At 44.9% G+C, this 26,606-nt stretch overlaps 1 protein-coding gene across 3 annotated transcripts in view; it reads left to right on the plus strand.

The window, feature by feature from the left end:
- LOC143923436 (microfibril-associated glycoprotein 4-like) overlaps positions 1-16,489 on the plus strand; it is a 50,917-nt gene extending 34,428 nt beyond the window's left edge. The window contains exons 1-6 of one of the 3 annotated variants that reach the window (XM_077447100.1): positions 2,326-2,464; positions 8,369-8,435; positions 11,042-11,202; positions 12,469-12,565; positions 15,467-15,649; positions 16,088-16,489. In XM_077447100.1, the coding sequence (XP_077303226.1) occupies positions 2,459-2,464; positions 8,369-8,435; positions 11,042-11,202; positions 12,469-12,565; positions 15,467-15,649; positions 16,088-16,341 (768 nt within the window). In that variant the 5' untranslated portion in view covers positions 2,326-2,458 and the 3' untranslated portion in view covers positions 16,342-16,489. Of the gene's footprint in view, positions 1-2,325; positions 2,465-8,368; positions 8,436-11,041; positions 11,203-12,468; positions 12,566-15,466; positions 15,650-16,087 lie in introns of those variants that run through there. The other 2 variants (XM_077447101.1, XM_077447102.1) reach the window with 2 other exon arrangements.
- The last annotated feature ends 10,117 nt before the right edge of the window (positions 16,490-26,606 follow it).

Here is a 26,606-nt window from a genome sequence, read left to right on the forward strand (position 1 = left end):
GGGGATGGTGGAAATCCCACAGGGTAGGGGGGATTTCCTCATAATGGGTGCAGCAGGTGTGTAGACCTGAGAACTCAGCAGGGGGATGGTGGAAACCCCACAGGGTAGGTGGTATTTCCTCATAATGGGTGCAGCAGGTGTGTAGACCTGAGAACTCAGTACGGGGATGGTGGAAACCCCACAGGGTAGGTGGTATTTCCTCATAATGGGTGCAGCAGGTGTGTAGACCTGAGAACTCAGTACGGGGATGGTGGAAACCCCACAGGGTAGGTGGGATTTCCTCATAATGGGTTCGGCAGGTGTGTAGACCTGAGAGCTCAGCACAGGGATGGTGGAAACCCCACAGGGTAGGGGGGATTTCCTCATAATGGGTGCAGCAGGTGTGTAGACCTGAGAGCTCAGCACAGGGATGGTGGAAACCCTCTACAATAATAAAGGGTTTCCACCATCCCTGTGCTAAGTTCTCAGTTCTACACACCTGCTGCACCCATTATGAGGAAATCCCCCCTACCCTGTGCTGAGTTCCTGGGTCTCCACACTTGCTTCACTCATTATGAGGATTTCCCACCATCCGTGTGCTGAGTCGTTGAGTGTACACACCTGCTGTGCCCATTATGAGGAGTTCCCACCATCCCTTCACTAAGTTGCCAGGACTCTACAACTGCTGTGCTCATTATGAGGAGTTCCCACCATCACTGCATTGAGTTCCCAGGTCTACACACCTTCTGTGCCCACTATGAAGGGTTCCCACCATCCCTGAAGGACCTGAATTTTAAATTCTTTAATACAACATAGAGAGTAACCTGGACTATAGCTGATAACTGCTGCAGAACTTGGTCCTTTGTTGCTTGCTGTATTATCCCTATGCAGTGTGGACAGGGTTAAACTGAATATTCTTAATACATAATAAGTGTTATTAAATCTTCATTTTTATTTTCATTAAAATAAAAAACATGTTATACTTGCCTGCTCTGTGAAATAGTTTTGCACAGAGCAGCCCCTATCCTCTCCTTCTGGCGTCCCCCACCGGCGCTCCAGGCCCCTCCTCTTCAGTGGGTGCCCACACAGAAAGCCAGTTTCCATGGAGGTGCCCGTGCGTGCTTGCTCCCCAACCACCCTGTGTGCGTCTATTGACACGGCGTAGGTGGCTCGACCCCAGCCTCCACTGCGGTGTCAACGCATTTGATTGACAGCAGGGGGGGCCAGTGGCTCCCGTTTCTATCAATCTGCCCAATGAGGTGAGAGACCGTGGCAAGTGTATTGGTCTTGTGTCCATCACTGGATCAGATCGGGCTCAGGAAAGAAAAAGGAGGGTCCAGGGGGGTGAGGAGGGTCCAGGGGGGTGGTGAGGGTGGGTTGCTGCAGCACAGAAGGTTTAACACCTTTATGCATAGAATTCAGGCTTTAGAACCACTTTAATGCTGAAGTACAGCAGCCTTCTTTAAGGACAGCACTTTTCAATGCTTATTTATGGAGTGTCTCCTGTGGAGGGGACAGCCATCTCGGCTGGGTCTCAATCAATCTGGGAGGATGGTGATTGACTGATGAAACAAAGCAAGGGAAGTGAGTATCTGCAGGCACCTAAGAGGAAAAGAAGAGACATAGCCTGGGCTTCCGGTTAAGTGGAACCTTGCCATAGCTGACCACAATCGACCTCAGAGAAACAAAGAGACTGCTCACTGCATAGGACCATGCCTCAGAGACTGGGACTTTTCTCCCTGGGATGGGTGAAAGGTGTAATAGAGAAATCACAGCGATTTATATCCCTGTCGTGCTTGAATGCGACTTTACAGAGCTAGAAGATGTGTCCAGAGACCACCCTGGGTCTGATAAGAGACTACACAGGGTAATCTGTTGTCTGCTGGGAACTGTTCTGCTTTCTTCAAGGGCCTCAACTTTGCCAGCCAACTTTTTTTTTCCCATAAATTGCTGGCCAGTGTGACAACTGTGATACCTGTAGCAAGCTAACATAACCTGGAGGAGGTGAGAACAAAGCCAGAAACTATGCCAGGGAGATGTGACCTCTCCAGTTTCCAAAACATACTCTATGAAAAATGAAAGGCTCAAGCCTCCTCATGGCATGCCGCCACTAAACAAAAAAATAAATAAAAATCCAGCTTCTCCTTTTATAAAGTCTTTAACTTAGGATGACTAAAATATGTTAGTAATTTAACAGATACCTATTGTAAACATAGACAAGAGTTCTTCTTTTCTTACTCGGAGGGGCTACAGTCCAGGAATTGCCTTATCCACCTTTTCATCATTTCATCATTTACAAGTTTTCTATCAAAGAGATGTCTGAAAGACTTCCCGATATGAGCGACCGCACGGCCCAAAGTTGGATTTCCCCAAACTTCTCCAGTTCCTCCACCTTCCTCCAATGGGCCACTTGGTCTATATATAGAGTGGATGGTGTTCAAGGTCAGACGATAAGTGGAGTAGAGACAACTAGACCAGCATGAAGGTAAGTCAGACCAATATCTTCTCGCGATTTGCGCCTGGGACCTTAAAGTTATTTTAAACATGTATTTTTTTTAAAATAACAAACATTTTATACTTGCCTGCTCCTGGTTTTGCAAAGAACGGCCCTGACCCTCCTCTTCTGGGGTCCTCTGCTAGTGCTCTTGGCTCCACCCCCCCAGCAAGCCAGTTTTTATGATGCCGTTTGTGCAGGCTCGATTCTGAGCCGCGCTCTGTTTGTCCATAGACACGCGAAGTGCGGCTTGGCCCCACCCCTCTGCTCCCTGACTATAATTAAAAATTGCCCTGGGTAAAAACATTTATAAATAAATGCTTTAGGGGTCACCCTGGGTGAAAGTTGTGCAAGCCTTGGGTTAAAACATTTATAAAATGATCTCCTGGGGGTCATCCTGGGTGAAAGTTATGTAAGTCTTGGTTAAAACATTTATAAATAGAACCCCTGGGGGTCATACTGGGTGAACGTTGTGTAAATATTGGGTTAAAACATTTACAAATAGACTCCCTATGGTTCCTATTGGGTGAAAGTTGTGTAAAGTCTTGGGTAAAAGCATTTATAAATACACCCCCCTGGGGGTCATCCTGGGTGAAAGTTGTGTAAGTCTTGGGTTAAGATATGTATAAATAGATCTCCTAGGGGTCACCCTGGGTGAAAACTGTGTAATGCTTGGGTTAAAGCATTTATAAAGAGACCCCCCTATGGGCCACCCCGGGTGAAATTTATGTAAAATTTGGGCAAAAACATTTTTTGATAGACTCCCTATGGGCCACCCTGGGTGAAAGTTAGGTTAATTTTGGGCAAAAACATTTATAAATAGACTATGGGTCATCCTGGGTGAAAGTTTTGTAAGTCTTGGGTTGAAACATTTATAAATTGACCCCCTATGGGCCACCCTGGTTGAAAGTTATGTACATTTTGGGAAAAAACATTTCTAAATAGATTCCTTATGGGTCACCCTGAGTGAAATTTATATAAATTTTGGGCAAAACCATTTATAAATAGACCCCCTAGTTGAAAGTTATGTCAATTTTGGGCAACAACATTTTTAAATAGATCCCCTATGGGCCACCCTAGTTTAAAGTTATGTAAATTTTGGGCAAAAACATTTATAAATAGACTATGGGTCATCCTGGGTGAAAGTTTTGTAGGTCTTGGGTTGAAACATTTATAAATAGACCCCCTATAGGCCACCCCGGGTGAAAGTTATGTAAATTGTGGGAAAAAAAAACATTTCCAAATAGATTCCCTATGGGTCACCCTGGGTGATATTTATGTAAATTTTGGGCAAAACCATTTATAAATAGACCCCCTAGTTGAAAGTTATGTCAATTTTGGGCAAAAACATTTTTAAATAGACTTCCTATGGGTCACTCTGGGTGAAATTTTTGTAAATTTTGGGCAAAATCATTTATTAATAGATCTCCAATGTTTCACTCTGGTTGATAACCTGTAGATTTTTTTACATGTTGTCTAAGGAGGTTTTTAAGGGTTAAAGTTTGTCGCCATTCCACGAGCAGACGCAATTTTGAAACATGATATGTTGGGTATCAATTTACTCGGCGTAACATTATCTTTGACAATACAAAAAAATTGGGCTAACTTTACTGTTTTCTTATTTTTTTATTTAAAAACGTGTATTTTTTTCCCAAAAAATTGCGCTTGTAAGACATCGCTGCAAATACGGTGCAACATAAAATATTGCAGTGACCGCCATTTTATTCTCTAGGGTGTCTGGAAAAAATATATATAATGTTTGGGGGTTCTAAGAAATTTTCTAGCAAAAAAAACCCCCGATTTTAACTTGTAAACAAATTTGAAAAATAGACCTGGTCCTTAACCACTTAAGGACCGCCGCATGCCAATGTACGTCATCACAATGGCATGTACAGGCACAAGCACGTACATGTACGTGCTTGCCTTCTAGCGGGTGGGGGGTCCGATCGGACCCCCTCCCGCTGGCTGCGGCGGTCCGTTTCGCTTCAGGAGCGATCCGGGATGAGGGGATGGTCGTTGGTTTCTGGCCATCCCCTCTCGATCGCTCCTGGCGAATAAGAAGCTTCCTTCCGCTGTGTATAGTAAACACAGGCAGGGAGGAAGTGATGTCATTCTCCTCGGGGTGGTCTTTTTGACCGGACTACGAGGAGAAGACTGAAAGTAAGTGCACCAACACTACATTGACATGTAGGCACACATATGGACACAAACCCCCCGATCACCCCCCCGATCGCCCCCCCCCCGTCCCCCCTCCCCCTCCCAGTCACAATGTCACTGATTGCAGTGATCATTTATTTATTGATCACTGCATTCAGTGTCAGTTGTAAAAGTAAAAACTGTCAGGGCAGTTAGTGTTAGGTCCAGGGTAGCCCCCTACCACCCCCCAATAAAGGTTTAACCCCCTGATTGCCCCTAGAGTTAACCCTTTCACCCCCTTTTGCCAGTGTCACTAAGCGATCATTTTTCTGATCGCTGCATTAGTGTCGCTAGGTAGCTAGTTATTTTTTTTAGGTTCACCGCCAGGTTTTTTATAGCGTAGGTACCCCCATATACTACCCAATAATGGTTTTAACCCCCCGATTGCCCCTAGTTAACCCTTTCACCCCCTTTTGCCAGTATCACTAAGCAATCGTTTTTCTGATTGCTGCATTAGTGTCACTGATGCCGCTAGGTAGCTAGTTATTTTTTTAGGTTCACCGCCAGGTTTTTTATAGCGCTAGGTACCCCCATATACTACCCAATAATGGTTTTAACCCCCTGATTGCCCCTAGTTAACCCTTTCACCCCCTTTTGCCAGTGTCACTAAGTGATAATTTTTCTGATCGCTGCATTAGTGTTACTGGTTTCGCTAGGTAGCTAGTTATTTTTTTAGGTTCACCGCCAGGTTTTTATAGCGATAGGTACCCCCATATACTACCCAATAATGGTTTTAACCCCCTGATTGCCCCTAGTTAACCCTTTCACCAGCGATCACCGTATAAGTGTCACTGGTGACGCTGGTTAGCCAGTTAGTTATTTAGGTTGCCCGTCAGGTTTTTATATAGCGCCAGGGACCCCCATATACTACCTAATAAAAATTTGAACCCCCTGATTGCCCCTAGTTAACCCTTTCACCAGTGATCACCGTATATATGTGTTACGGGTGACTCTGGTTAGTTAGTTTGCTTTTTATAGCATCAGGGCACCCACCCGGCGGGTGATATCAATTAGGTTTTAGGGTCAGGGTCTGCGTCGCCCCAGGCAGTGCTAGGTTAGTGCCAGTACCGCTAACACCCACACGCAAAGCATAAACCTCCCATAGTGGTATAGAATCTGAACAGATCAATATCTGATCTGATCAGATCTATACTAGCGTCCCCAGCAGTTTAGGGTTCCAGCTGGATCAGCCCAGATACCTGCTGGCACCTGCGTTTTGCCCCTCCGCCCAGCCCACCCAAGTGCAGTATCGATCGATCACTGTCACTTACAAAACACTAAACACATAACTGCAGCGATCGCAGAGTCAGGCCTGATCCCTGCGATCGCTAACAGTTTTTTTTGGTAACGTTTTATATTTAAATCCTGAAGGCAGTGCTTGGATTTCGGGGTCCCGTACGTGGCTAGGCTCCCAAAAAGTCCCCCAAATGTGGTAACCCCGTACTCGGGAGAAGCAGCAGAATTTACTTTGGGGTGTAATTTGACTTATGCCCATAGCTTGTGTGAGCAATATATCATTTAGTGACAACTTTGTGCAAAAAAAAAAAAATTGTAATATTCCTGCAACTTGTGGCAAAATATAAAATATTTCATGGACTCAACATGCCTCTCAGTAAATAGCTTGGGGTGTCTACTTTCCAAAATGGGGTCATTTGGGGGGTTTTGTGCTATTTTGGCATTTTATGGCCTTCGAAACTGTGATAGGTAGTGAGGAGTGAAATCGAAAATTTGCACCCTTAAGCCCCGTACACACGAGCGGACTTTTCAACATCCAAAGTCCGACGGACTGATTCCGTCAGACTATTCGATCGTGTGTGGGCTGCAACGGACTTTTGATTCACCAAAGTCTGACGGACTTTAGAATATGGAACATGCTTAAAATTTTTCCGACGGAACTCCGCCGGACCCGGTCCCTTCGAAAAATTTGCTCGTGTGTATGCTATTCCGACGGACTAAAACCGACGCTAGGGCAGCTATTGGCTACTGGCTATGAACTTCCTTATTCGAATCCAGTCGTACGTCATCACGTTCGAATCCGTCGGAGTTTAGTGTGATTGTGTGTGGCCAAGTCCGCTCAGTGGAAAAGTCCGTCAGAACTCTGTCGGAACTCCGGCAGAACTCCGGCAGAACTCCTTCGGAAGTCTGTCGGACATAAGTCCTCTCGTGTGTACGGGGCTTTAGAAACCCTGAAGGCAGTGATTGGTTTTCGGGGTCCCGTACGTGGCTAGACTCCCAAAAAGTCCCACATATGTGGTATCCACGTACTCAGGAGAAGCAGCAGAATATATTTTGGGGTGCAATTCCACATATAACTAAGGCATGTGTGAGCAATATATCATTTAGTGACAACTTTTTGTAAACTTTTATTTTTATTTATTTTTTGTGTCATTATTCAATCACTTGGGACAAAAAAAAATATTCAATGGGCTCAACATGCCCCTTAGCAATTTCCTTGGGGTGTCTACTTTCCAAAATGGGGTCATTTGGGGGGGGTTTGTACTGCCCTGCCATTTTAGCACCTCAAGAAATGAGATAGGCAGTCATAAATTAAAAGCTGTGTAAATTCCAGAAAATGTACTCTAGTTTGTAGACGCTATAACTTTTGCGCAAACCAATAAATATACGCTTATTGACATTTTTTTTACTAAAGACATGTGGCTGAATACATTTTGCCCTCAATGTATAAATAAAATTTAGTTTATTCGATTTCTCTTATAACAAAAATTTGAAAATATCTTTTTTTCTCAAAATTTTCGGTCTTTTTCCATTTATATCGCAAAAAATAAAAATCGCAGAGGCAATCAAATACCATCAAAAGAAAGCTCTATTTGTGGGAAGAAAAGGACGCAAATTTCATTTGGGTACAACATTGCATGACCGCGCAATTACCAGTTAAAGCAGTGCAGTGCGAAGTTGTAAAAAGACCTCTGGTCCTTAGGCTGAAAATTGGTCCGGGGCTAAAGTGGTTAAGTGGCTAAAGGCGAATAGGCTGTTCACTTTGCAAGGGACTGTTTTCCCAGAGCTTTGTGGTGAAGTTTTGTCTTGCAAAGAACAACCTTGCACCTGATTGGATGATGGAGGCCAAGAGAGCTTCACCTCATTTGCAAAGCTCTGGCGATAATTCCGTTGTAAAGTGAACAGCCCCTATAGTGTCAGCCCTGCCAAGTTGCCTTTGGTAAATTACAGAGCACCGCCCCCCTCATCGTCGTCCTAAAAAGAATGCATTTTAATTGGATGCCCTGCGTGTGACAAATGTGGAAAAGTACCTTATGCAACTTTTTGAGCTTTGTCCCCATAAAGTTACTCGCCCCTCCAAGCGGCGTTGAGCTCGGGGCAAAATGCGAACGTGGTTGGGGTGGAGCCAAGGCTGAGAACATTCTCAATCCTTACTTAGCATATGGGCTAAGCATTTAACATTTCTGAGCTTTGATATTCACTTGTTTTGAAACGTTTGTTTTGCTACATTTGTCAAATGAAAAATACGTTCCTGTTTTGACGTGTTTGGGGTGCCATTTGCAACCAATGGCACCACAAACACCATGAGCGTTTTTCATGCATTTCATAAACAAGTGCAAAATTGCACTCACAATCGCCCAATTTTATATATCTGTGTTGTGTATATTATTGATGTGGCATCGATCATTTATTGATTGATATAGATGTGACAGGTCCTCTTTAACAATCCATGTTACTCTCTAGATCTTGATGCTTTTCTTCTTGTGGCAATTTCACCACGTCGGCGGAAGCCCCGCCCACTCATCACCAGGTAAATTATTCCAGGAGATGGGTATTCTTTGATTGATATGAAGGATGGAAATGTTTATTATAGGAAAATGTCCTGAGACAACCGATTTAATGGAGCTCCCTATTTACACTTTCATTTCAGTTGACCGCATGAGTTACAAACCGATTGTGCATTCCCCTCCAAGCTGGCCGCACACATTACAATATGATTGGGCACTCTCTGTACGATGATCTCATTTGGATTTACCAAAACGAAATAATATGATGGCCTACCAACATAATCCATTCTAGTGGTATCCAGTGGTATCCTGTACTACGCAGTTGTTGGTAAACTCAAGACAGGTTTCACAATTAGATTGAACAGTGGAACCTTGGTTAGCGAGTAATGCGGTTAACAAGCGTTTTGAAAGACGAGCAACTTTAAAAAAAAAAATTCTGACTCGGTTTGCGAGTGTTGTCTCGCAAAACGAGCAGAATTCAAGCTAATGTGGTGTGCAGTCCCGCATTTGGCCAGAGGGGCGGGGACGCCGGTGACATGGTTGGGTGCCATTCAGATATACTCAGAATCACTTGGAAATACTCGGAAAACACTTGAAAATACTCTGTTCCTGAGTGTTTCCGAGCCTTTCTGAGTTTAGCCGAGCTATCCCCGAGTATTTCCGAGGCTCTCTGGCACCCACCACCACCTCTGGCCACATGACGTATTGCATGCAATAGAAGTCAACGCGGAACGAATTATCTTCGTTCCCATTGACTTCTATGGGGAAATTCGCTTTGATATGCCAGTGCTTTGGATTACAAGCATTCTCCTTTAACGGATTATACTCGTAATCCAAGGTTCCACTGTATATGGTTAAATGTAGCTCTACCATCTACTGTAGTGCAGTGGACTGGGTTCACACTATTGCCGCATGCGGCTCCCAGCAGGGGCTAGGTCCATCCCCGTTCAACGTTTCAGGTCCGATTTCAGCCCAAATTAGCGCAGGACCCCTGTTATTCGAATCGGCTCCATAGAGAACTGGTCACAATCTCCTACCATGAAAACTGGATGCGTGTGAACCCAGCCTGAATATTTAAGTCGGCCTTGATATTACACAGTTTTGGTAAATCTATAGAGCCCAGTGCCCACGTAACAAATTTTGATCTATCTAAATCAGGCAATCACAAACAAGCAATTTGTCATTGATTAACTCTGTAATGAGGGCCAGACACATATACAGTATGTGGCAATATGGTGGTGGGCCTTATGCCCCTCTGCCATATATATGCATCTGCCAGCACGGCCACGGTGTGCTGGAATCGCACTTACTAAGCACCCTGAGCACTGACAACTCACAGTCAACTGGCAAAAAACTGGAGCTGTTTGTATTGGTCCCGGTCATGTGGTCACTGCGAGTGGCTGCCATGTTGATCACACGATTAAGAGTTGGTAGTATGGGCTCCCATTCATGTGGTCACAGCAAATGGCTGCCATGTTGATCATGGGATCTAGAGATGAGTAGTATGCGCTCCTGGTCATGTGGTCACTGAAAGTGGCTGCCACGTTGATCACATGATGGAGAGCTGGTAGTGTGGGCTTCTGGTCATATGGTCACTGCGTATTGCTGCCATGTCGATCTTGCAAATGAGAGCTGGTAGTATGGGCTGCCAGTCATGGGGTCACTGCAAGTGGCAGCCACGTTGATTACACGATGAGAGCTGGTAGTGTGGTCTCCTGGTCACGTGGTCAATGCGAGTGGCTGCCATGTTGATCACGTGATCGAGAGCTACAAGTATGGGCTCCCAGTCATGCGGTCACTGCAAGGGGCTGTCACACTGATCACATGATTAAGTGCTGTTAGTATGGGCTCCTGGTCATGTGGTCACTGTGAGTGGCTGCCATGTTGTTGACATAATCGAGAGCTGGTAGTATGGGCTCCCAGTTATGAGGTCATTGTGATTGGCTGCCACATTGATCATGTGATTGGGATCTGGTAATATGGGCTCCTGGTCCTGTGGTCACTGTGAGTGCCTGCCACGTTCATCACGTGATGAAGATCTGGTAGTTTGGGTTCCCAGTCAAGTGGTCACTGCGAGTGGCTGCCATGTTCATCATGTGATGAAGATATTTTAGTGTGGGTTCCCAGTCAAGTGGTCAGTGCGAGTGGCTGCCACGTTCATCACATGATGGAGATCTTGTAGTGTAGGTTCCCAGTCGAGTGGCTGCCACGTTCATCAAGTGATGTAGATCTGGTAGTGTGGGTTCCCAGTCAAGTGGTCACTGCGAGTGGCTGCCACGTTGATCACTTAATCCAGAGCTGGTAGTATGGGCTCCTTGTGGCCAATCGCAGTGACTACATGGCAGGGAAACCCATGAAATGCCTCCAGCATTTAAATTTCTTAAAGGGCCTGCTCCCCGTGGCAGGAAAAGGTTCATATGGGGGTGGAGACTGAAGGGGTGAGGCAGTTGCCGGAGAAGCAAACGTCAGACCTCTGGCGACATCTCTGTTCCAGGGCTATTCTCAGGGGAAGCAAATAAAGCTAATTATGGGCACCAATATTTCTTATCTGTAATCATCTAAGGAAGGATATCCAAATTCTGGTTCAATCCATTGGTGATTTATGTTTTCTTCTTCAACCTATCCTCAGCCATAAAACATAAACCGGAGGTGAACTGGTTCCCGTTGGACTGTCAGGAGATTTGGGATCATGGTCAGCAAGCTGATGGCGTTTATACAATTTACCCACAAGGAGCACATCGCCCCCTGCCTGTCTATTGTGACATAACCACCGATGGGAAGATCTGGACGGTGAGAGGAAAATATGGACCACACAGAGAGAAAATGAATATGCTGTAATTTCATAATTCACCAGAGTGTTTGTGCTGATGTCATAAGCTCTAAAGCCTTAAAGAGACCCTGTCCTCAGACCATTCATTTCAATAACAATCTTCCCACTACATCTGCATTGTATGTATTTTAGGCATGTTCTTTTTTACGGTAAGAGCTTCCCTTTTGTGGGTGTCCAAAAGCCCAGAGTAAGGCCAGCAGCCCCAGAAGACTCAGAGGTACAGTATCTCTCAAGTCTGTAGTATTTCCCTTTACTGCTCGCCTGGCAGCTACATGAAAGATTATATAGGAAGGTGAAGGGAGGGGTGGAGGAGCTGGACCAGCACAGACATTAATTAAACATCCCAAGTAGAGGAGAGGGCTGACATCGAAGTAGGGAGGGGGCTGCTTTAGGATATTTTTATGGAAAGTCTGGAGGCACATTTCAAGTGAATTAAAATATCACTTTGAAAAGGAAAAACACTGCAAGTATGCACTTAAAATATTCGATTTTTCTGTGCTACTTAAAAATTTTACATTTGTGACAGGGTTTCTTTAGGAGCAATGTACTGGAAAAAAAGTGATCAAGTTAAATTGATACATTGGGGTTAAATGCCTTGGAGTTCTGACATTTTCCAAAGCTGTTTTTTGCCTAAAGGGACCACATTGGTTCAGAAAGCAATGCGAATCTATCCAATGAGCCAATGCAATGGGGTGGATTTACTAAAACCGGAGAGTGCTAAATCTGGTGCAGCTCTGCATGGTAGCCAATCAGCTTCTACCTTCATCTTTTTCAGTTAAGCTTTGACAAAAAAAAAAAAGAAGAAAACCTGGAAGCTGTTTGGTTTCTAAACAGAGCTGCACCAGAATTTGCACTCTCCAGATTTAGTAAATCCACCCCATTGCATTGGCTCACTGGATAGATTTGCATTGCTTTGTGAACCAATGTGGTCCCTTTAGGCAAAAAACAGCTTTGGAAAATTCCAGAACTCCAAGGCACTGGTCACGTGATCTCTGCTGGAGGGGATTGGAGATTGAGGTTATCCCAACTCCAGCCAATCAACAGCTCTGCCTGAACTCTTCCCATTTCAGGGATGAAGGGACCTAAGTTCTAGTAATTGGTCACCAAAAGGTTAAGGACATCAACACTTTAGTACTTGTGAATTGTGAAAGCCGGATAGTTAGGACTGGTTTGAGTCTGATTATAATATAGAGTCACTTTAATACAGACATGGTCTTCCTTGGTAGGTGTTCCAGAAACGTCTGAATGGCTCGGTGGACTTCCAGCAATCATGGCGGTGCTATGTTAATGGATTCGGGAACGCCGATGGGGAGTACTGGTTGGGTAAACTCTTTTCTCTAATACCTGTCCAATCTCTCCCGTCATTCCTCACATATTGTTTGGACAACCATTTACCAGGCTGTACATGTTTCCCAATCTGGGATCAGTCGATGGCAGGAGGGGTTGAGTGTTGAGTACGGGCTACTCATCTAGCAAAGTCAATTTTCACTTTGCAAATACATTTTTCCAAACCATGGTTAATGAGGTGAAGAAGTATGAACTTCAATCATCCAATCATGTACAAGCAACAATTCTTTTTTTCTCCACTCATGATTGGGTATTCTTTAAGACTTTAGTTACATAACGGGACTCTAGTCATGAGACCTCTGACTTGAAGGGGAGGCTCTGAAGTGATGGTGGGACCTCTGACTCGAAGGGAAGACCTCTGACTTGAAGAGAAGATCTCTAACTTGAAGGAGGACCTCTGACTTAAAGAGGGGGAGGGCTCTGAAGTGATGGGAGAACCTCTTACTTAGAGGGGGTCTCTGAAGTGATGGGGGATTTCTGACTTGAAGAGGGATTTCTAAAGTAATGGAGGACCTCTTACTTGAAGGAGGGAGCTCTGAACTGATGAGGGGAACCTCTGACTTGAAGGGAGATCTCTAAAGTGATGGGGGACCTCTGACTTGAAGGAGGGAGCTCTGAACTGATGAGGGGAACCTCTAACTTGAAAGGGGATCTCTAAAGTGATGGGGGACCTCTGAATTGAAGGAGGGAGCTCTGAACTGATGAGGGGAACCTCTGACTTGAAGTGGGATCTCTAAAGTGATGGGGGACCTCTCACTTGAAGGAGGGAGCTCTGAACTGATGAGGGGAACCTCTAACTTGAAAGGGGAGCTCTAAAGTGATGGGGGACCTCTGACTTGAAGGAGGGAGCTCTGAACTGATGAGAGGAACCTCTGACTTGAAGGAGGGAGCTCTGAACTGATGAGGGGAACCTCTGACTTGAAGGGAGATCTCTAAAGTGATGGGGGACCTCTCACTTGAAGGAGGGAGCTCTGAACTGATGAGGGGAACCTCTAACTTGAAAGGGGATCTCTAAAGTTATGGGGGACCTCTGACTTGAAGGAGGGAACTCTGAACTGATGAGGGGAACCTCTGACTTGAAGTGGGATCTCTAAAGTGATGGGGGACCTCTCACTTGAAGGAGGGAGCTCTGAACTGATGAGGGGAACCTCTAACTTGAAAGGGGAGCTCTAAAGTGATGGGGGACCTCTGACTTGAAGGAGGGAGCTCTGAACTGATGAGAGGAACCTCTGACTTGAAGGAGGGAGCTCTGAACTGATGAGGGGACCTCTGACTTGAAGGGAGATCTCTAAAGTGATGGGGGACCTCTCACTTGAAGGAGGGAGCTCTGAACTGATGAGGGGAACCTCTAACTTGAAAGGGGATCTCTAAAGTTATGGGGGACCTCTGAATTGAAGGAGGGAGCTCTGAACTGATGAGGGGAACCTCTGACTTGAAGTGGGATCTCTAAAGTGATGGGGGACCTCTCACTTGAAGGAGGGAGCTCTGAACTGATGAGGGGAACCTCTAACTTGAAAGGGGAGCTCTAAAGTGATGGGGGACCTCTGACTTGAAGGAGGGAGCTCTGAACTGATGAGAGGAACCTCTGACTTGAAGGAGGGAGCTCTGAACTGATGAGGGGAACCTCTGACTTGAAGGGAGATCTCTAAAGTGATGGGGGACCTCTCACTTGAAGGAGGGAGCTCTGAACTGATGAGGGGAACCTCTAACTTGAAAGGGGATCTCTAAAGTTATGGGGGACCTCTGACTTGAAGGAGGGAACTCTGAACTGATGAGGGGAACCTCTAACTTGAAAGGGGAGCTCTAAAGTGATGGGGGACCTCTGACTTGAAGGAGGAGCTCTGAACTGATGAGAGGAACCTCTGACTTGAAAGGAGATCTCTAAAGTGATGGGGGACCTCTGACTTGAAGGAGGGAGCTCTGAACTGATGAGGAGAACCTCTAACCTGAAAGGGGATCTCTAAAGTGATGGGGGACCTCTCACTTGAAGGAGGGAGCTCTGAACTGATGAGGGGAACTTTTAACTTGAAAGGGGATCTCTAAAGTGATGGGGACCTATCACTTGAAGGAGGGAGCTCTGAACTGATGAGGGGAACCTCTAACTTGAAAGGGGATCTCTAAAGTGATGGGGGACCTCTCACTTGAAGGAGGGAGCTCTGAACTGATGAGGGGAACCTCTGACTTGAAGGGGGATCTCTAAAGTGATGGGGGACCTCTCACTTGAAGGAGGGAGCTCTGAACTGATGAGGGGAACCTCTAACTTGAAAGGGGATCTCTAAAGTGATGGGGGACCTCTGACTTGAAGGAGGGAGCTCTGAACTGATGAGGGGAACCTCTAACTTGAAAGGGGATCTCTAAAGTGATGGGGGACCTCTCACTTGAAGGAGGGAGCTCTGAACCGATGAGGGGAACCTCTAACTTGAAAGGGGATCTCTAAAGTGATGGGGGACCTCTGACTTGAAGGAGGGAGCTCTGAACTGATGAGAGGAACCTCTGACTTGAAGGGAGATCTCTAAAGTGATGGGGGACCTCTGACTTGAAGGAGGGAGCTCTGAACTGATGAGGGGAACCTCTAACTTGAAAGGGGAGCTCTAAAGTGATGGGGGACCTCTGACTTGAAGGAGAGAGCTCTGAACTGATGGGGGTGGACCTCTTACTTGAATGTGATGAGGAGTCCTTTAATGTACAGTGAATTTAATCAAGGGGGTTGTTTGCTTTGCCCCAGGCTCAGGTTTCCTATTAATAAGTATTTGCCGGTTTTACATTGTAGACTGGGGGGGGGGGGGGTCTTGGGACTTTGCACACTTTTATAGGGTTTTGGTACCTTTCTCTGGGCTCTGGTCTGTACATGTTGCCATCTTTATATTTTGGTTTCAGGGTTACAGAACATTTACTTGTTGACAATAAACAGAGAGTATGAATTGAGGGTGGACCTGGAAGACACGTTGGGGAACACAACCTTCGCCCAGTATGGCAACTTCAGCCTTTCCCGCCATGCCCTGAACCCAGAAAACGATGGATACAGGCTGTACCTGGGAGCGTTCACTGATGGTGAAGCAGGTAACCCACCTTGGTCGTGGTGTCATTGGAAAAACACAGAACCCATAGCTGTAATTTTATTAGGAAAGTGCAAGTTTGAATTGAGGCTATGGGGGCGTCAACCTACAACTGCGTGACCCCAGCAATTATTTCTTTAATAGAGTAATTATAAATCAGGACTCCGATATTATAGAGATGGGTTATTGCTTTGTAGCCCTGATGTAGGCCCCCTAGGAACCCCAAAATGAGTTGGCTTTTCCTGCAGAAACACTGTGACAAGTAAACTTCACATGGACTGTCAACCTTACGTTGGCGTTCTCTTTTTCAAACAATAAAAACTTGGCGGAGTTGCTAACCCTTCCCCACTCCATCTGCAACAAGCAGATATAAAACATTTTGGTTGAAGGTCAGGACTCATGGGACAGTGAAATAAGCTGATAGTGTCTTTCCTTTGCCTAGGTGATGCCTTGACTGCTCACGTCGGTAGCATGTTCTCCACGTATGACAATGACCAAGATGGGGACATCCAGAACTGCGCGGCCTACTGGGGCGGCGGCTTCTGGTACCACTCGCAGAGCTGCGGCGGCGTTGGACTTAATGGCCGCTACACCGCAATGAAATCGATTCAGCATGCTTTTTCCTGGTATACCTGGGTGGACTTCCCTGAGACTCTGCGGGCCAGCCAGATGAAGATAAGGAGGGTCCGCAAATAGATGGTGGGGGAGGGGTGTTTGGACTCCTATATGGGACACAATAACAGAAGAGTCTCGGCATATGGGATGGAAGTAGCTCAGAGCAGTCCCAGACTATTGATGGTGTATTCAATATCACAGCAAGCCAATAAATACAAAGTACAATGTACCACTGCCAGCCTGAGACTCTGTTATTGATTACACTTCTGATCAATATCCAATAAAACAACTCCAGCACGGAGCGAGATGCTACCATTACTTAAAGAGGAAGTAAACCCTGATGAGTTTACTTCCTCTTTCATTTCCTGCAAAGGCAAAGCATAATGGACTACTATGCATCGCATCGCATCGCATAGTAGCCCATTATGTGTCACTTACCTGACACAGGAGCCAGCGAAGTCGCCGCTGTCCCCTGTAGTCCGCCGCATCCATCTTGTTGGTGGGGTCTCGCAGCTCCGCCGCTGTCATTCAGCGATGCCACAATAACGTCACTCCCGTGCATGCGCACGGGAGCCAACACGCGCAGCAGCTCCGTCACTGAAAATGCCGCGCTCAGTGCGCCTGTGCGCCGCTGTCTACGGCGCATGCGCCGTAGACAGCGGTGCCCGTTTTCGGGCAAATATCTCCTAAACCATATAGGTTTAGGAGATATTGCTTGGACCTACAGGTAAGCCTTAATCTAGGCTTACCTGTAGGTCAAAGTGGTTTGTAAGGGTTTACAACCACTTTAAACTGGACCAATCATTAGATTCAATTCCCAACATGCTGAAATTAGAGTCAATGTGACAATGTAACCTTTCCAGGTATTTATCACCTCTCACAGAGATCACAGTACTCCCCTCTTGACTCTCCAGAAGGAGGGAGCCATCTTTGTTCAGTAATCATTCAGGGTCACCATCTACTTTTCTTGATATCCTAAATCAGAGATCTGGGATCTGTGTAGCTGTCGGCTGCAGTCTCTTAACTTTCGGCTTTCTACAAAGTTAGTGTTGCAGTATAATCACTGAGGAAGAGGAGACTGAGGAAATGCTTCCTCCTGCCTGCAGCAGACTGATAACGTCTAATTTCCGCCTAGGAAAAATCACTGGATTGTAGCTCAAGATGGGCTTTTGTTAACAAAGGGTGAAGGTATATTAAAACATAGTACTGGTGGTATACATCAATCAGTTACAAAGCTGGTAAGGCTGAATAAAGACACCAGTCCATCCAGGGGCGGACTGACCATTGGGCCACTCGGGCACTGCCCGAGGGCCCCATGCCACTAGGGGGCCCCATCAGGGTTGCCAGCCTTAGTAAAACCAGGGAGAGTATGTAAAAATCTGTGTTTTTTTTTTACATCTGTCTCTATGTCCCTTACCAACATCCTTTTGGTCTAAAAATCCTGAGATTATAGCTGCCCCACCACTCCAGTGCCTTCTCAGCCAATAGAAACATGTCTGTGTATACTGTGTGATTGTATAGTGTATGTGTGTTTGTGTATACTGTGTGGCCCCATAATCTCCTATTGCCCAGGGGCCCCATGAGTTGTCAGTCCGCCCCTGAGTCCATCCAGTTCAACCAGTGTGGGTGGTGTGTGTTTATGCCAATACCATTTCCCTTCATATTACATTCACTAAGATGCCCATCTAATACCCCGTACACACGGTCGGACATTCTGCCCACAAAATCCGTCTGATTTTTTACGACGGATTTTGTCCGAAACTTGTATTGCCTACACACGGTCGGATAAAGTTGTCGGAAAATCCCATCGTTCGGAACGAGGTGACGTTCGTTGCGTATGACGGGACTACGTAGAGGCCATTAGCCAATAGCTTTGGTCTCGTAATTTGATCTGAGCATGCGTGGCACTTTGTCCGTCGGAATTCTTTACAAACGAGCAGAAAAAGTCTGATCGGATTTTTTTGTTGGAAAATTTTAGATCCAGCTCTCAAATTTTTTCCGTTGGAATTTCCGACGAAAAAGGTCAGATAGAGCCCACACACGATCGGATTTTCCGACAATATAAACCGATCTGACCTTTTCCGTTGGAAATTTCCGACCGTGTGTACAGGGCATAACGTATTTTTTTCAAATTATCAACACTTCCCCCTGACACCACCGATTGTGGAAGAAAATTCCACATCCTTACCACTCTATTAATAAAGAACCTCCTATGCAGTTTAACCACTTCAGCCCCGGAAGATGTTACCCCCCTTCCTGACCAGAGCACTTTTTGCGATCCGCCACTGCGTCGCTTTAACTGACAATTGCGCGGTCGTGCAATGTGGCTTCCAAAAAAAATTGATATCCTTTTTTCCCCACAAATAGAGCTTTCTTTTGGTGGTATTTGATCACCTCTGCGGTTTTTATTTTTTGCGCTATAAACAAAAAAAAGAGTGACAATTTTGAAAAAAAAAGCATTATTTTTTACTTTTTAACTAAATATATATCCCTCAAAAATATATAGAAAAACGATTTTTTTTCCTCAGTTTAGGCCGATATTTATTCTTCTATTATTTTCTTCTATATATTTTTGTTAAAAAAAAAATCACAATAAGCGTTTATTGATTGGTTTGCGCAAAATTTATAGCATCTACAAAATAGGGGATAGATTTATAGCATTTTTATTATAATATTTTTTTTTTTTTTACTAGTAATGGCGGTGATCTGCGATATTTATCGGGACTGTGACATTGTGGCGGACACGTCGGACAATTTTGACACATTTTTGGGACCATTGCCATTTTTACAGTGATTAGTGCCATAAAAAAATAAAATAAATACATTGATTACTGTACAAATGTCACAGGCAGTGAAGGGGTTAACCACTAGGGGGCGATCAAGGGGTTAAATGTGTTCCCTAGTGTGTGTTCTAACTGAAGGGGGGAGGGGACAGTGTAGGGGGGATGACAGATCGCTGTTCACACTCTGTATGAACAGACGATCTGTCTGTTCTCTCCTCAGAGGACCCGGAAACTGTGTTTACACACACAGATCTCGGTTCTCGATGTGCGATCGCAGGAGCCCGGTGGTGATCGCGGGAGCCCGGTGATGATCGCAAACCGCAGGGCACTCGCATCGGCTCCGTGGGTGAGCAGGGGGCGCGCACATGTGCCTCCGGTGGTGCGCACACGCCCTCTAGTGGCTGAATATGTTACCGACGTAATATGACGGTGATTCACGCAGCCGAGCCATGTTGCCGCAGTATAACTGCGGCGGCTGGTCGGCAAGCGGTTAAGGTTAAATTGCTTCTCATCCAACTTCACGGAGTATCTGCATGTCTTCTTAGATGACCTGAGATGGAATAGTTTCATCCCTATACTAGTATTACCATTTAGAGGTTTGTAAATGCCAATCATATCTCCGCTCAAGACTCTGTTCTCCAGGGAGAATGAGTTTATTGTTGGCAGTCGTTCCTCGTAAATTGAGGTCCTCCAGCCCCCTTATCTTCTATAACACGATGACAGGTAAAATGAATAACATTGATTATCACATGACAACGGCATCTGAAAGTGGGTGGGATATATTACACAGCAAGTGAACATGTTGCCCCTGAAGTTGATATGTTCAAAGCAGAAAAAACGGGCAGGTGTAAGGATTTGAGGGACTCTGACAAGGGCCACATTGTAATGGGTAGACAGACGACTGGGTCAGGGCAACTCCAAAGCTGCAGCTCTGGTGGGATGTTCCCAGTCTGCAGTGGTCACGGCCAACCAAAAGTGGTCCAAGGAAAGAAAAATGGTCAACCAGCAACAGGATCATGGGCGGCCAATGCTCACTGAAGTACACGAGGAGCAAAGGTTGGCCTGTGTAGTCCCATTCAACGGAAGAGCTACTGTAGATCAAATTGCTGATACAGTGAATGTTGGTTCTGCGAATGTTGGTTCTGATAGAAAGGTGTCAGAACATGCAGAGCATCGCCGTTAGTTGTGTAGTGGGTTGTGCAGTCGCAGACCGGTCAGGGTGACCATGCTGACCCGTATCCACAGCCAAAAGTGCCTACAATGGCCACATGAGCGCCAGAACTGGACCACGGAGCAATGGAAGAAGGTGGCCTGGCCTGATGAATTCATGAATGGTTTGAGGAACACAACAAGTTTGAGGTTTTGACTTGGCCCCCAAAGCATACCACCCAACATTTTGAGAATGATAGAAAGGTGTCAGAACATGCAGAGCATCGCCGTTAGTTGTGTAGGGGGTTGTGCAGTCACAGACCGGTCAGGGTGACCATGCTGACCCGTATCCACAGCCAAAAGTGCCTACAATGGGCACATGAGCGTCAGAACTGGACCACGGAGCAATGGAAGAAGGTGGCCTGGCCTGATGAAGTCATGAATGGTTTGAGGAACACAACAAGTTTGAGGTTTTGACTTGGCCCCCAAAGCATACCACCCAACATTTTGAGATGGGAATGAGGGACACTAACAAACGTATGTAGGCATAGGACACGCCCCCTGCCACACCCCCTTAAAGAAGAACTAACCCCAAAAAAGAGGTTAATTAAATCCACAAGGACCTTTTTTTTACCACTACTATTCCTTTATATTGGCTTTTAAAATGTAGAAATGCGGCAATTTTGAATTCGGATGAAAGGTTTAGCTCTGGGGAACACTTTTTGAAAGATAAAAAGTGGATTTTGTATACAACTATGTGGATCAGACCAAAATGAGGGACAAATGAGGAGGAAAGAGGGACAGAGGGACATTGCTCCAAATCAGGGACAGTCCCTCGAAATCAGGGACAGTTGGGAGCTATGCCCAAAGCCTCCAGATCTCAGTCCAATCCAGCACCTGTGGGATGTGCAGAAACAAAACAAGTCCGACCCGTGGAGGCCAGGTCTTTGTACCGCATGAGCTAGATGAACAGAAAGGCGGAGGAGGGGATGATGAATATGTCCTCATACAATAAATAAATACAAAAATTTACGAATATACGGCTTTGGCCAGCTGCTGGAAAGTGTGCTAATACAGCGCTGCAAATAGGGATCAGCTTGGGATCTTAATTCACACACCGTCTACCTCATTCAAGCATGGCCACCAATTAATAAAAAATTAATAATAAATAATTGCACCAATAGCAGGAGGAGATGAGTGACCCTGGACCCAGACAGTCTGCATCCAGGGCCACTCATCTATCCCTAACTGCATGGAAGCGTAATGACGTCTGGCAGCCTGACACTGATTTGTATAAACTGATGGCCGCAGAGTACACCTGTGATTTCTAGCCGTACAAATACCTGGTGGTGTACAGCCGTCTGCAGCTGTGCCAATGAAGTCATAGCCTGGATTTAACTTAATTTTATGAATATTCCCCTGTAAGCATTGTAGGTAATTCTGCACAAAGCATATTACCCCAAAGGAACCAGTAGAGGGCAGTATACACCATTTTCTCACATCAGATGGTTATTAACAAGAGAGCCAGAAGAGGGCGGCATACACCATCTTCCCATATTAAATGGTTACTTACAAGAGAGCCAGTAGAGGGCAGCATACACCATCTCCTCATATCAGATGGTTATTAACAAGAGAGCCAGTAGAGGGCGGCATACACCATTTCCTCAGATGGTTATTAACAAGAGAGCCAGTAGGGGGCAGCATACACCATCTCCTCATATCAGATGGTTATTAACAAGAGAGCCGGCAGAGGGCGGCATACACCATCTCCCCATATTAAATGGTTAATTACAAGAGAGCCAGTAGAGGGCGGCATACTCCATCTTCCCATATTAAATGGTTACTTACAAGAGAGCCAGTAGAGGGCAGCATACACCATCTTCCCATATTAAATGGTTACTTACAAGAGAGCCAGTAGAGGGCGGCATACACCATCTTCCCATATTAAATGGTTACTTACAAGAGAACCAGTAGATGGCATAAACCATTTCTTCATATCAGATGGTTATTAACAAGAGAGCCGGTAGAGGGCGGCATACACCATTTCTTCATATCAGATGGTTATTAACAAGAGAGCCAGTAAAGGGCAGCATACACCATCTCCCCATATTAAATGGTTACTTACAAGAGAGCCAGTAGAGGGCGGCATACACCATCTTCCCATATTAAATGGCTACTTACAAGAGAACCAGTAGAGGGCGGCATACACCATTTCTTCATATCAGATGGTTATTAACAAGAGAGCCAGTAAAGGGCAGCATACACCATCTCTCCATATTAAATGGTTACTTACAAGAGAGCCAGTAGAGGGCAGCATACACCATCTCCCCATATTAAATGGTTACTTACAAGAGAGCCAGTAGAGGGTGGCATACACCATCTTCCCATATTAAATGGTGACTTACAAGAGAGCCAGTAGAGGGCGGCATACACCATTTCTTCATATCAGATGGTTATTAACAAGAGAGCCGGTAGAGGGCGACATACACCATCTCCCCATATTAAATGGTTAATTACAAGAGAGCCAGTAGAGGACGGCATACACCATCTTCCCAGATTAAATGGTTACTTACAAGAGAGCCAGTATAGGGCGACATACACCATCTCCTCAGATGGTTATTAACAAAAGAACCAGTAGAGGGCGGCATACACCATTTCCTCAGATAGATATTAACAAGAGAGCCAGTAGAGGGCGGCATACACCATCTCCCCATATTAAATGGTTACTTACAAGAGAGCCAGTAGAGGGCGGCATACACCATCTTCTCAGATGGTTATTAACAGTAGTACCTGCAGAGGGCAGAATACACCATCTCCTCATATAAGATGGTTACTAACAAGAGAACCTGTAGAGGGCAGCATACACCATCTCCCCATATCAGATGGTTATTAACAAGAACCTCAATACTCTTTAGCCATATATATTGCTATCCTAATGTAGTTCCCTGGAGTGGGTTCTTTCATAGTATTTCCTCATGCCTTTTTGTACTATTTATGTCCTAAAATCAATAAAGAATATTGAATATGGAACAATAGAACCACTGGAGGGCGGCATATAACATTTTCTCTTATGCAATGGTTATTACCAAGAGAATAAGTAGAGGGCATCATACACCATTTCCTCATATCAGAAGGTGATTAACAAGAGCGCCTGTAGAGGGCAGTATACACCATACCCTCATATCAGATAATTACTAACAAGGGAACCAGTAAAGGGCGGCATACACCATTTTCTCATTTCCAATAGTTATTACCAAGAGAACCAGTAGAGGGCAGCATATATCATCTCCTAATATCAGATTGTTATTACCAAGAGAACCATCAAAGGGCATCATACAGTATCTCCTCATATCAGATTGTTATTACCAAGAGAACCAGTAGAGGGCAGCATATACCATCTCCTAATATCAGATCGTTATTACCAAGAGAACCAGTAGAGGGCAGCATATACCATCCCCTAATATCTAATGGTTATAGGGCGGCATACACCATTTTCTCATTTCCAATAGTTATTACCAAGAGAACCAGTAGAGAGCAGCATATATCATCTCCTAATATCAGATTGTTATTACCAAGAGAACCAATAGAGGGCGGCATACAGTATCTCCTCATATCAGATGGTTATTACCAAGTGAACCATTATGGGGTGGCATACATCATTTTCCCATTTCCAATAGTTATTTCCAAGAAACTAGCAGAGGGCGGCATACAGTACATCATTTACTCATATCAGGTGGTTATTAACAAGAGAGCCAGTAGGTGGTAGTATACACCATCTCCACATATCAGATGGTTATTACCAAGATCACATGTAGAAGGCAGCATATACTATTTGGTTGTATCAGATGGTGAATCGCAATTAACAAGAGAACCACTAGAGGGCAGCATAAAATATTTTTTTAATATCAGATGGTTATTGACAAGAGAACCACTAGAGGGCAGCATAAAATATTTTTTTAATATCAGATGGTTATTGACAAGAGAACCACTAGAGGGCAGCATACACCATTTCCTCAGTGGATGGAGGAAGATTTCTGCTGGAAGGAAAAGAATCATTACAAGAGACACATCCAATTCTACTAACCATATGTTATGTCCCTTGTGCTGATTTTTCTGTTTGTAGTTTTAGGTAAACTTAGACTTTAACCACGGTCACAGGCTTAGAAGGGACAATATTGAGGGAATTAGATATACGGTCTTTAGGAATTAGGGTTTGGTTTAAGGTTAGACTGATGTTTTGGTTTAGAGGTTGAACTTGGTTAGTTTTAGGAGGTTGGGCTCAGTTGTAAGGTTAGGTTGAGGTACAGTATTAGTTTTAGCAATTGGGATGTGTTTTAAGGTTCAGTTGAGGCTCAGGGTTAGTTTTAGCAGTTTCACTCTGTTTTAAGGTTAGGTTGAGGTTTATTGTTGGTGTAGGCACTACACTGTAGGGTTTGGACTCTGATTTAGCATTAGATCAAGGTTTTGTTTTAGGAGGTTGGTCTGGTTTAGGGTTAGGCTGAGTTTCAGGGTTAGTTTTAGGGGTTGGGCCCTAGCTTACGGTGAGGTTACTGTTCAGGGTTAGTTTTAAGGCTTTAGCTCTGGCTTAGTTTTAGGAGGTTGGGCTCTGTTTTAAGGTTCAGTTGAGGTTCAGGTTTAGTTTTAACAGTTGGGTCTGGTTTAGGGTTAGGCTGGTGTTTAATTTGAGCAGTTGGGCTGCGTTTGAAGGTTAGATTGAGATTTATGATTTGTTTTAAGGAATGGGCTTTGGTTTAGTGCTAGGTTGAGGTTCAGGGTTAGTTTTAGGAGTTGGGCTCTGGTTCAGGGTTAGGTTGAGGTTGCGGTTTAATTTTAGGGGTTGGGCTCTGTTTTAAGGTTAGGTTGAGGTTCAGGGTTAGTTTTAGGTTTTGGACTTTTGGGTTTAGGGTCAGTTTAAAGTTCAGAGTTAGGTGTAGGGTTTGTGTTCTGGTTTATGGTCAGATTGAGGTTTGGGGTTCGTTTTTGGGATTGGGTTCTAGTTTAGGGTTCGGTTGATGTTCAGGGTTAGTTTTAAGGGTTGGGCTCTGGTTTAAGGTTAGGTTGAGGTTCAGGGTTAGTTTTAAGTTTTGGACTCTGGTTTAGGGTCTGTTTAAAGTTCGGAGTTAGGTGTAGGGTTTGTGTTCTGGTTTATGGTCAGATTGAGGTTTGGGGTTCGTTTTAGGGATTGGGTTCTAGTTTAGGGTTAGGTTGAAGTTCAGGGTTAGTTTTAAGGCTTGAGCTCTGGTTTAGTTTTAGGAGGTCGGGCTCTGTTTTAAGGTTCAGTTGAGGTTCAGGTTTAGTTTTAACAGTTGGGTCTGGTTTAGGGTTAGGCTGGTGTTTAATTTGAGCAGTTGGGCTCCGTTTGAAGGTTAGATTGAGATTTATGATTCGTTTTAAGGAATGGGCTTTGGTTTAGGGTTAGGTTGAGGTTCAGGGTTAGTTTTAGGAGTTGGTCTCTGGTTCAGGGTTAGGTTGAGGTTCCGGTTTAATTTTAGGGGTTGGGCTCTGTTTTAAGGTTAGGTTGAGGTTCAGGGTTAGTTTTAAGTTTTGGACTCTGGTTTAGGGTCTGTTTAAAGTTTCGGAGTTAGGTGTAGGGTTTGTGTTCTGGTTTATGGTCAGATTGAGGTTTGGGGTTCGTTTTAGGGATTGGTTTCTAGTTTAGGGTTAGGTTGAAGTTCAGGGTTAGTTTTAAGGCTTGAGCTCTGGTTTAGTTTTAGGAGGTTGGGCTCTGTTTTAAGGTTCAGTTGAGGTTCAGGTTTAGTTTTAACAGTTGGGTCTGGTTTAGGGTTAGGCTGGTGTTTAATTTGAGCAATTGGGCTCCGTTTGAAGGTTAGATTGAGATTTATGATTCGTTTTAAGGAATGGGCCTTGGTTTAGGGTTAGGTTGAGGTTCAGGTTAAGTTTTAAGAGTTGGGCTCTGGTTTAGGGTTAGGCTGGTGTTTAATTTTAGCTGTTGGGCTCCGTTTGAAGGTTAGATTGATATTTATAATTCGTTTTAAGGAATGGGCTTTGGTTTAGGGTTAGGTTGAGGTTCAGGGTTAGTTTTAGGAGTTGGGCTCTGGTTCAGGGTTAGGTTGAGGTTGCGGTTTAATTTTAGGGGTTGGGCTCTGTTTTAAGGTTAGGTTGAGGTTCAGGGTTAGTTTTAGGTTTTGGACTTTTGGGTTTAGGGTCAGTTTAAAGTTCAGAGTTAGGTGTAGGGTTTGTGTTCTGGTTTATGGTCAGATTGAGGTTTGGGGTTCGTTTTTGGGATTGGGTTCTAGTTTAGGGTTCGGTTGATGTTCAGGGTTAGTTTTAAGGGTTGGGCTCTGGTTTAAGGTTAAGGCAAGTTTCAGGGTTCATTTTAAGGGTTGGGTTCCGGTTGATGTGGTTTCCATGATAAAATGTTGACAAAAGTAAAACAATGGTAACAAGCATTGT

This window comes from Lithobates pipiens, unplaced genomic scaffold (assembly GCF_037356315.1).
Source record: "Lithobates pipiens isolate NorthernLeopardFrog02 unplaced genomic scaffold, aLitPip1_a1.2 Scaffold_22, whole genome shotgun sequence".
Lineage (NCBI taxonomy): Eukaryota > Metazoa > Chordata > Amphibia > Anura > Ranidae > Lithobates > Lithobates pipiens.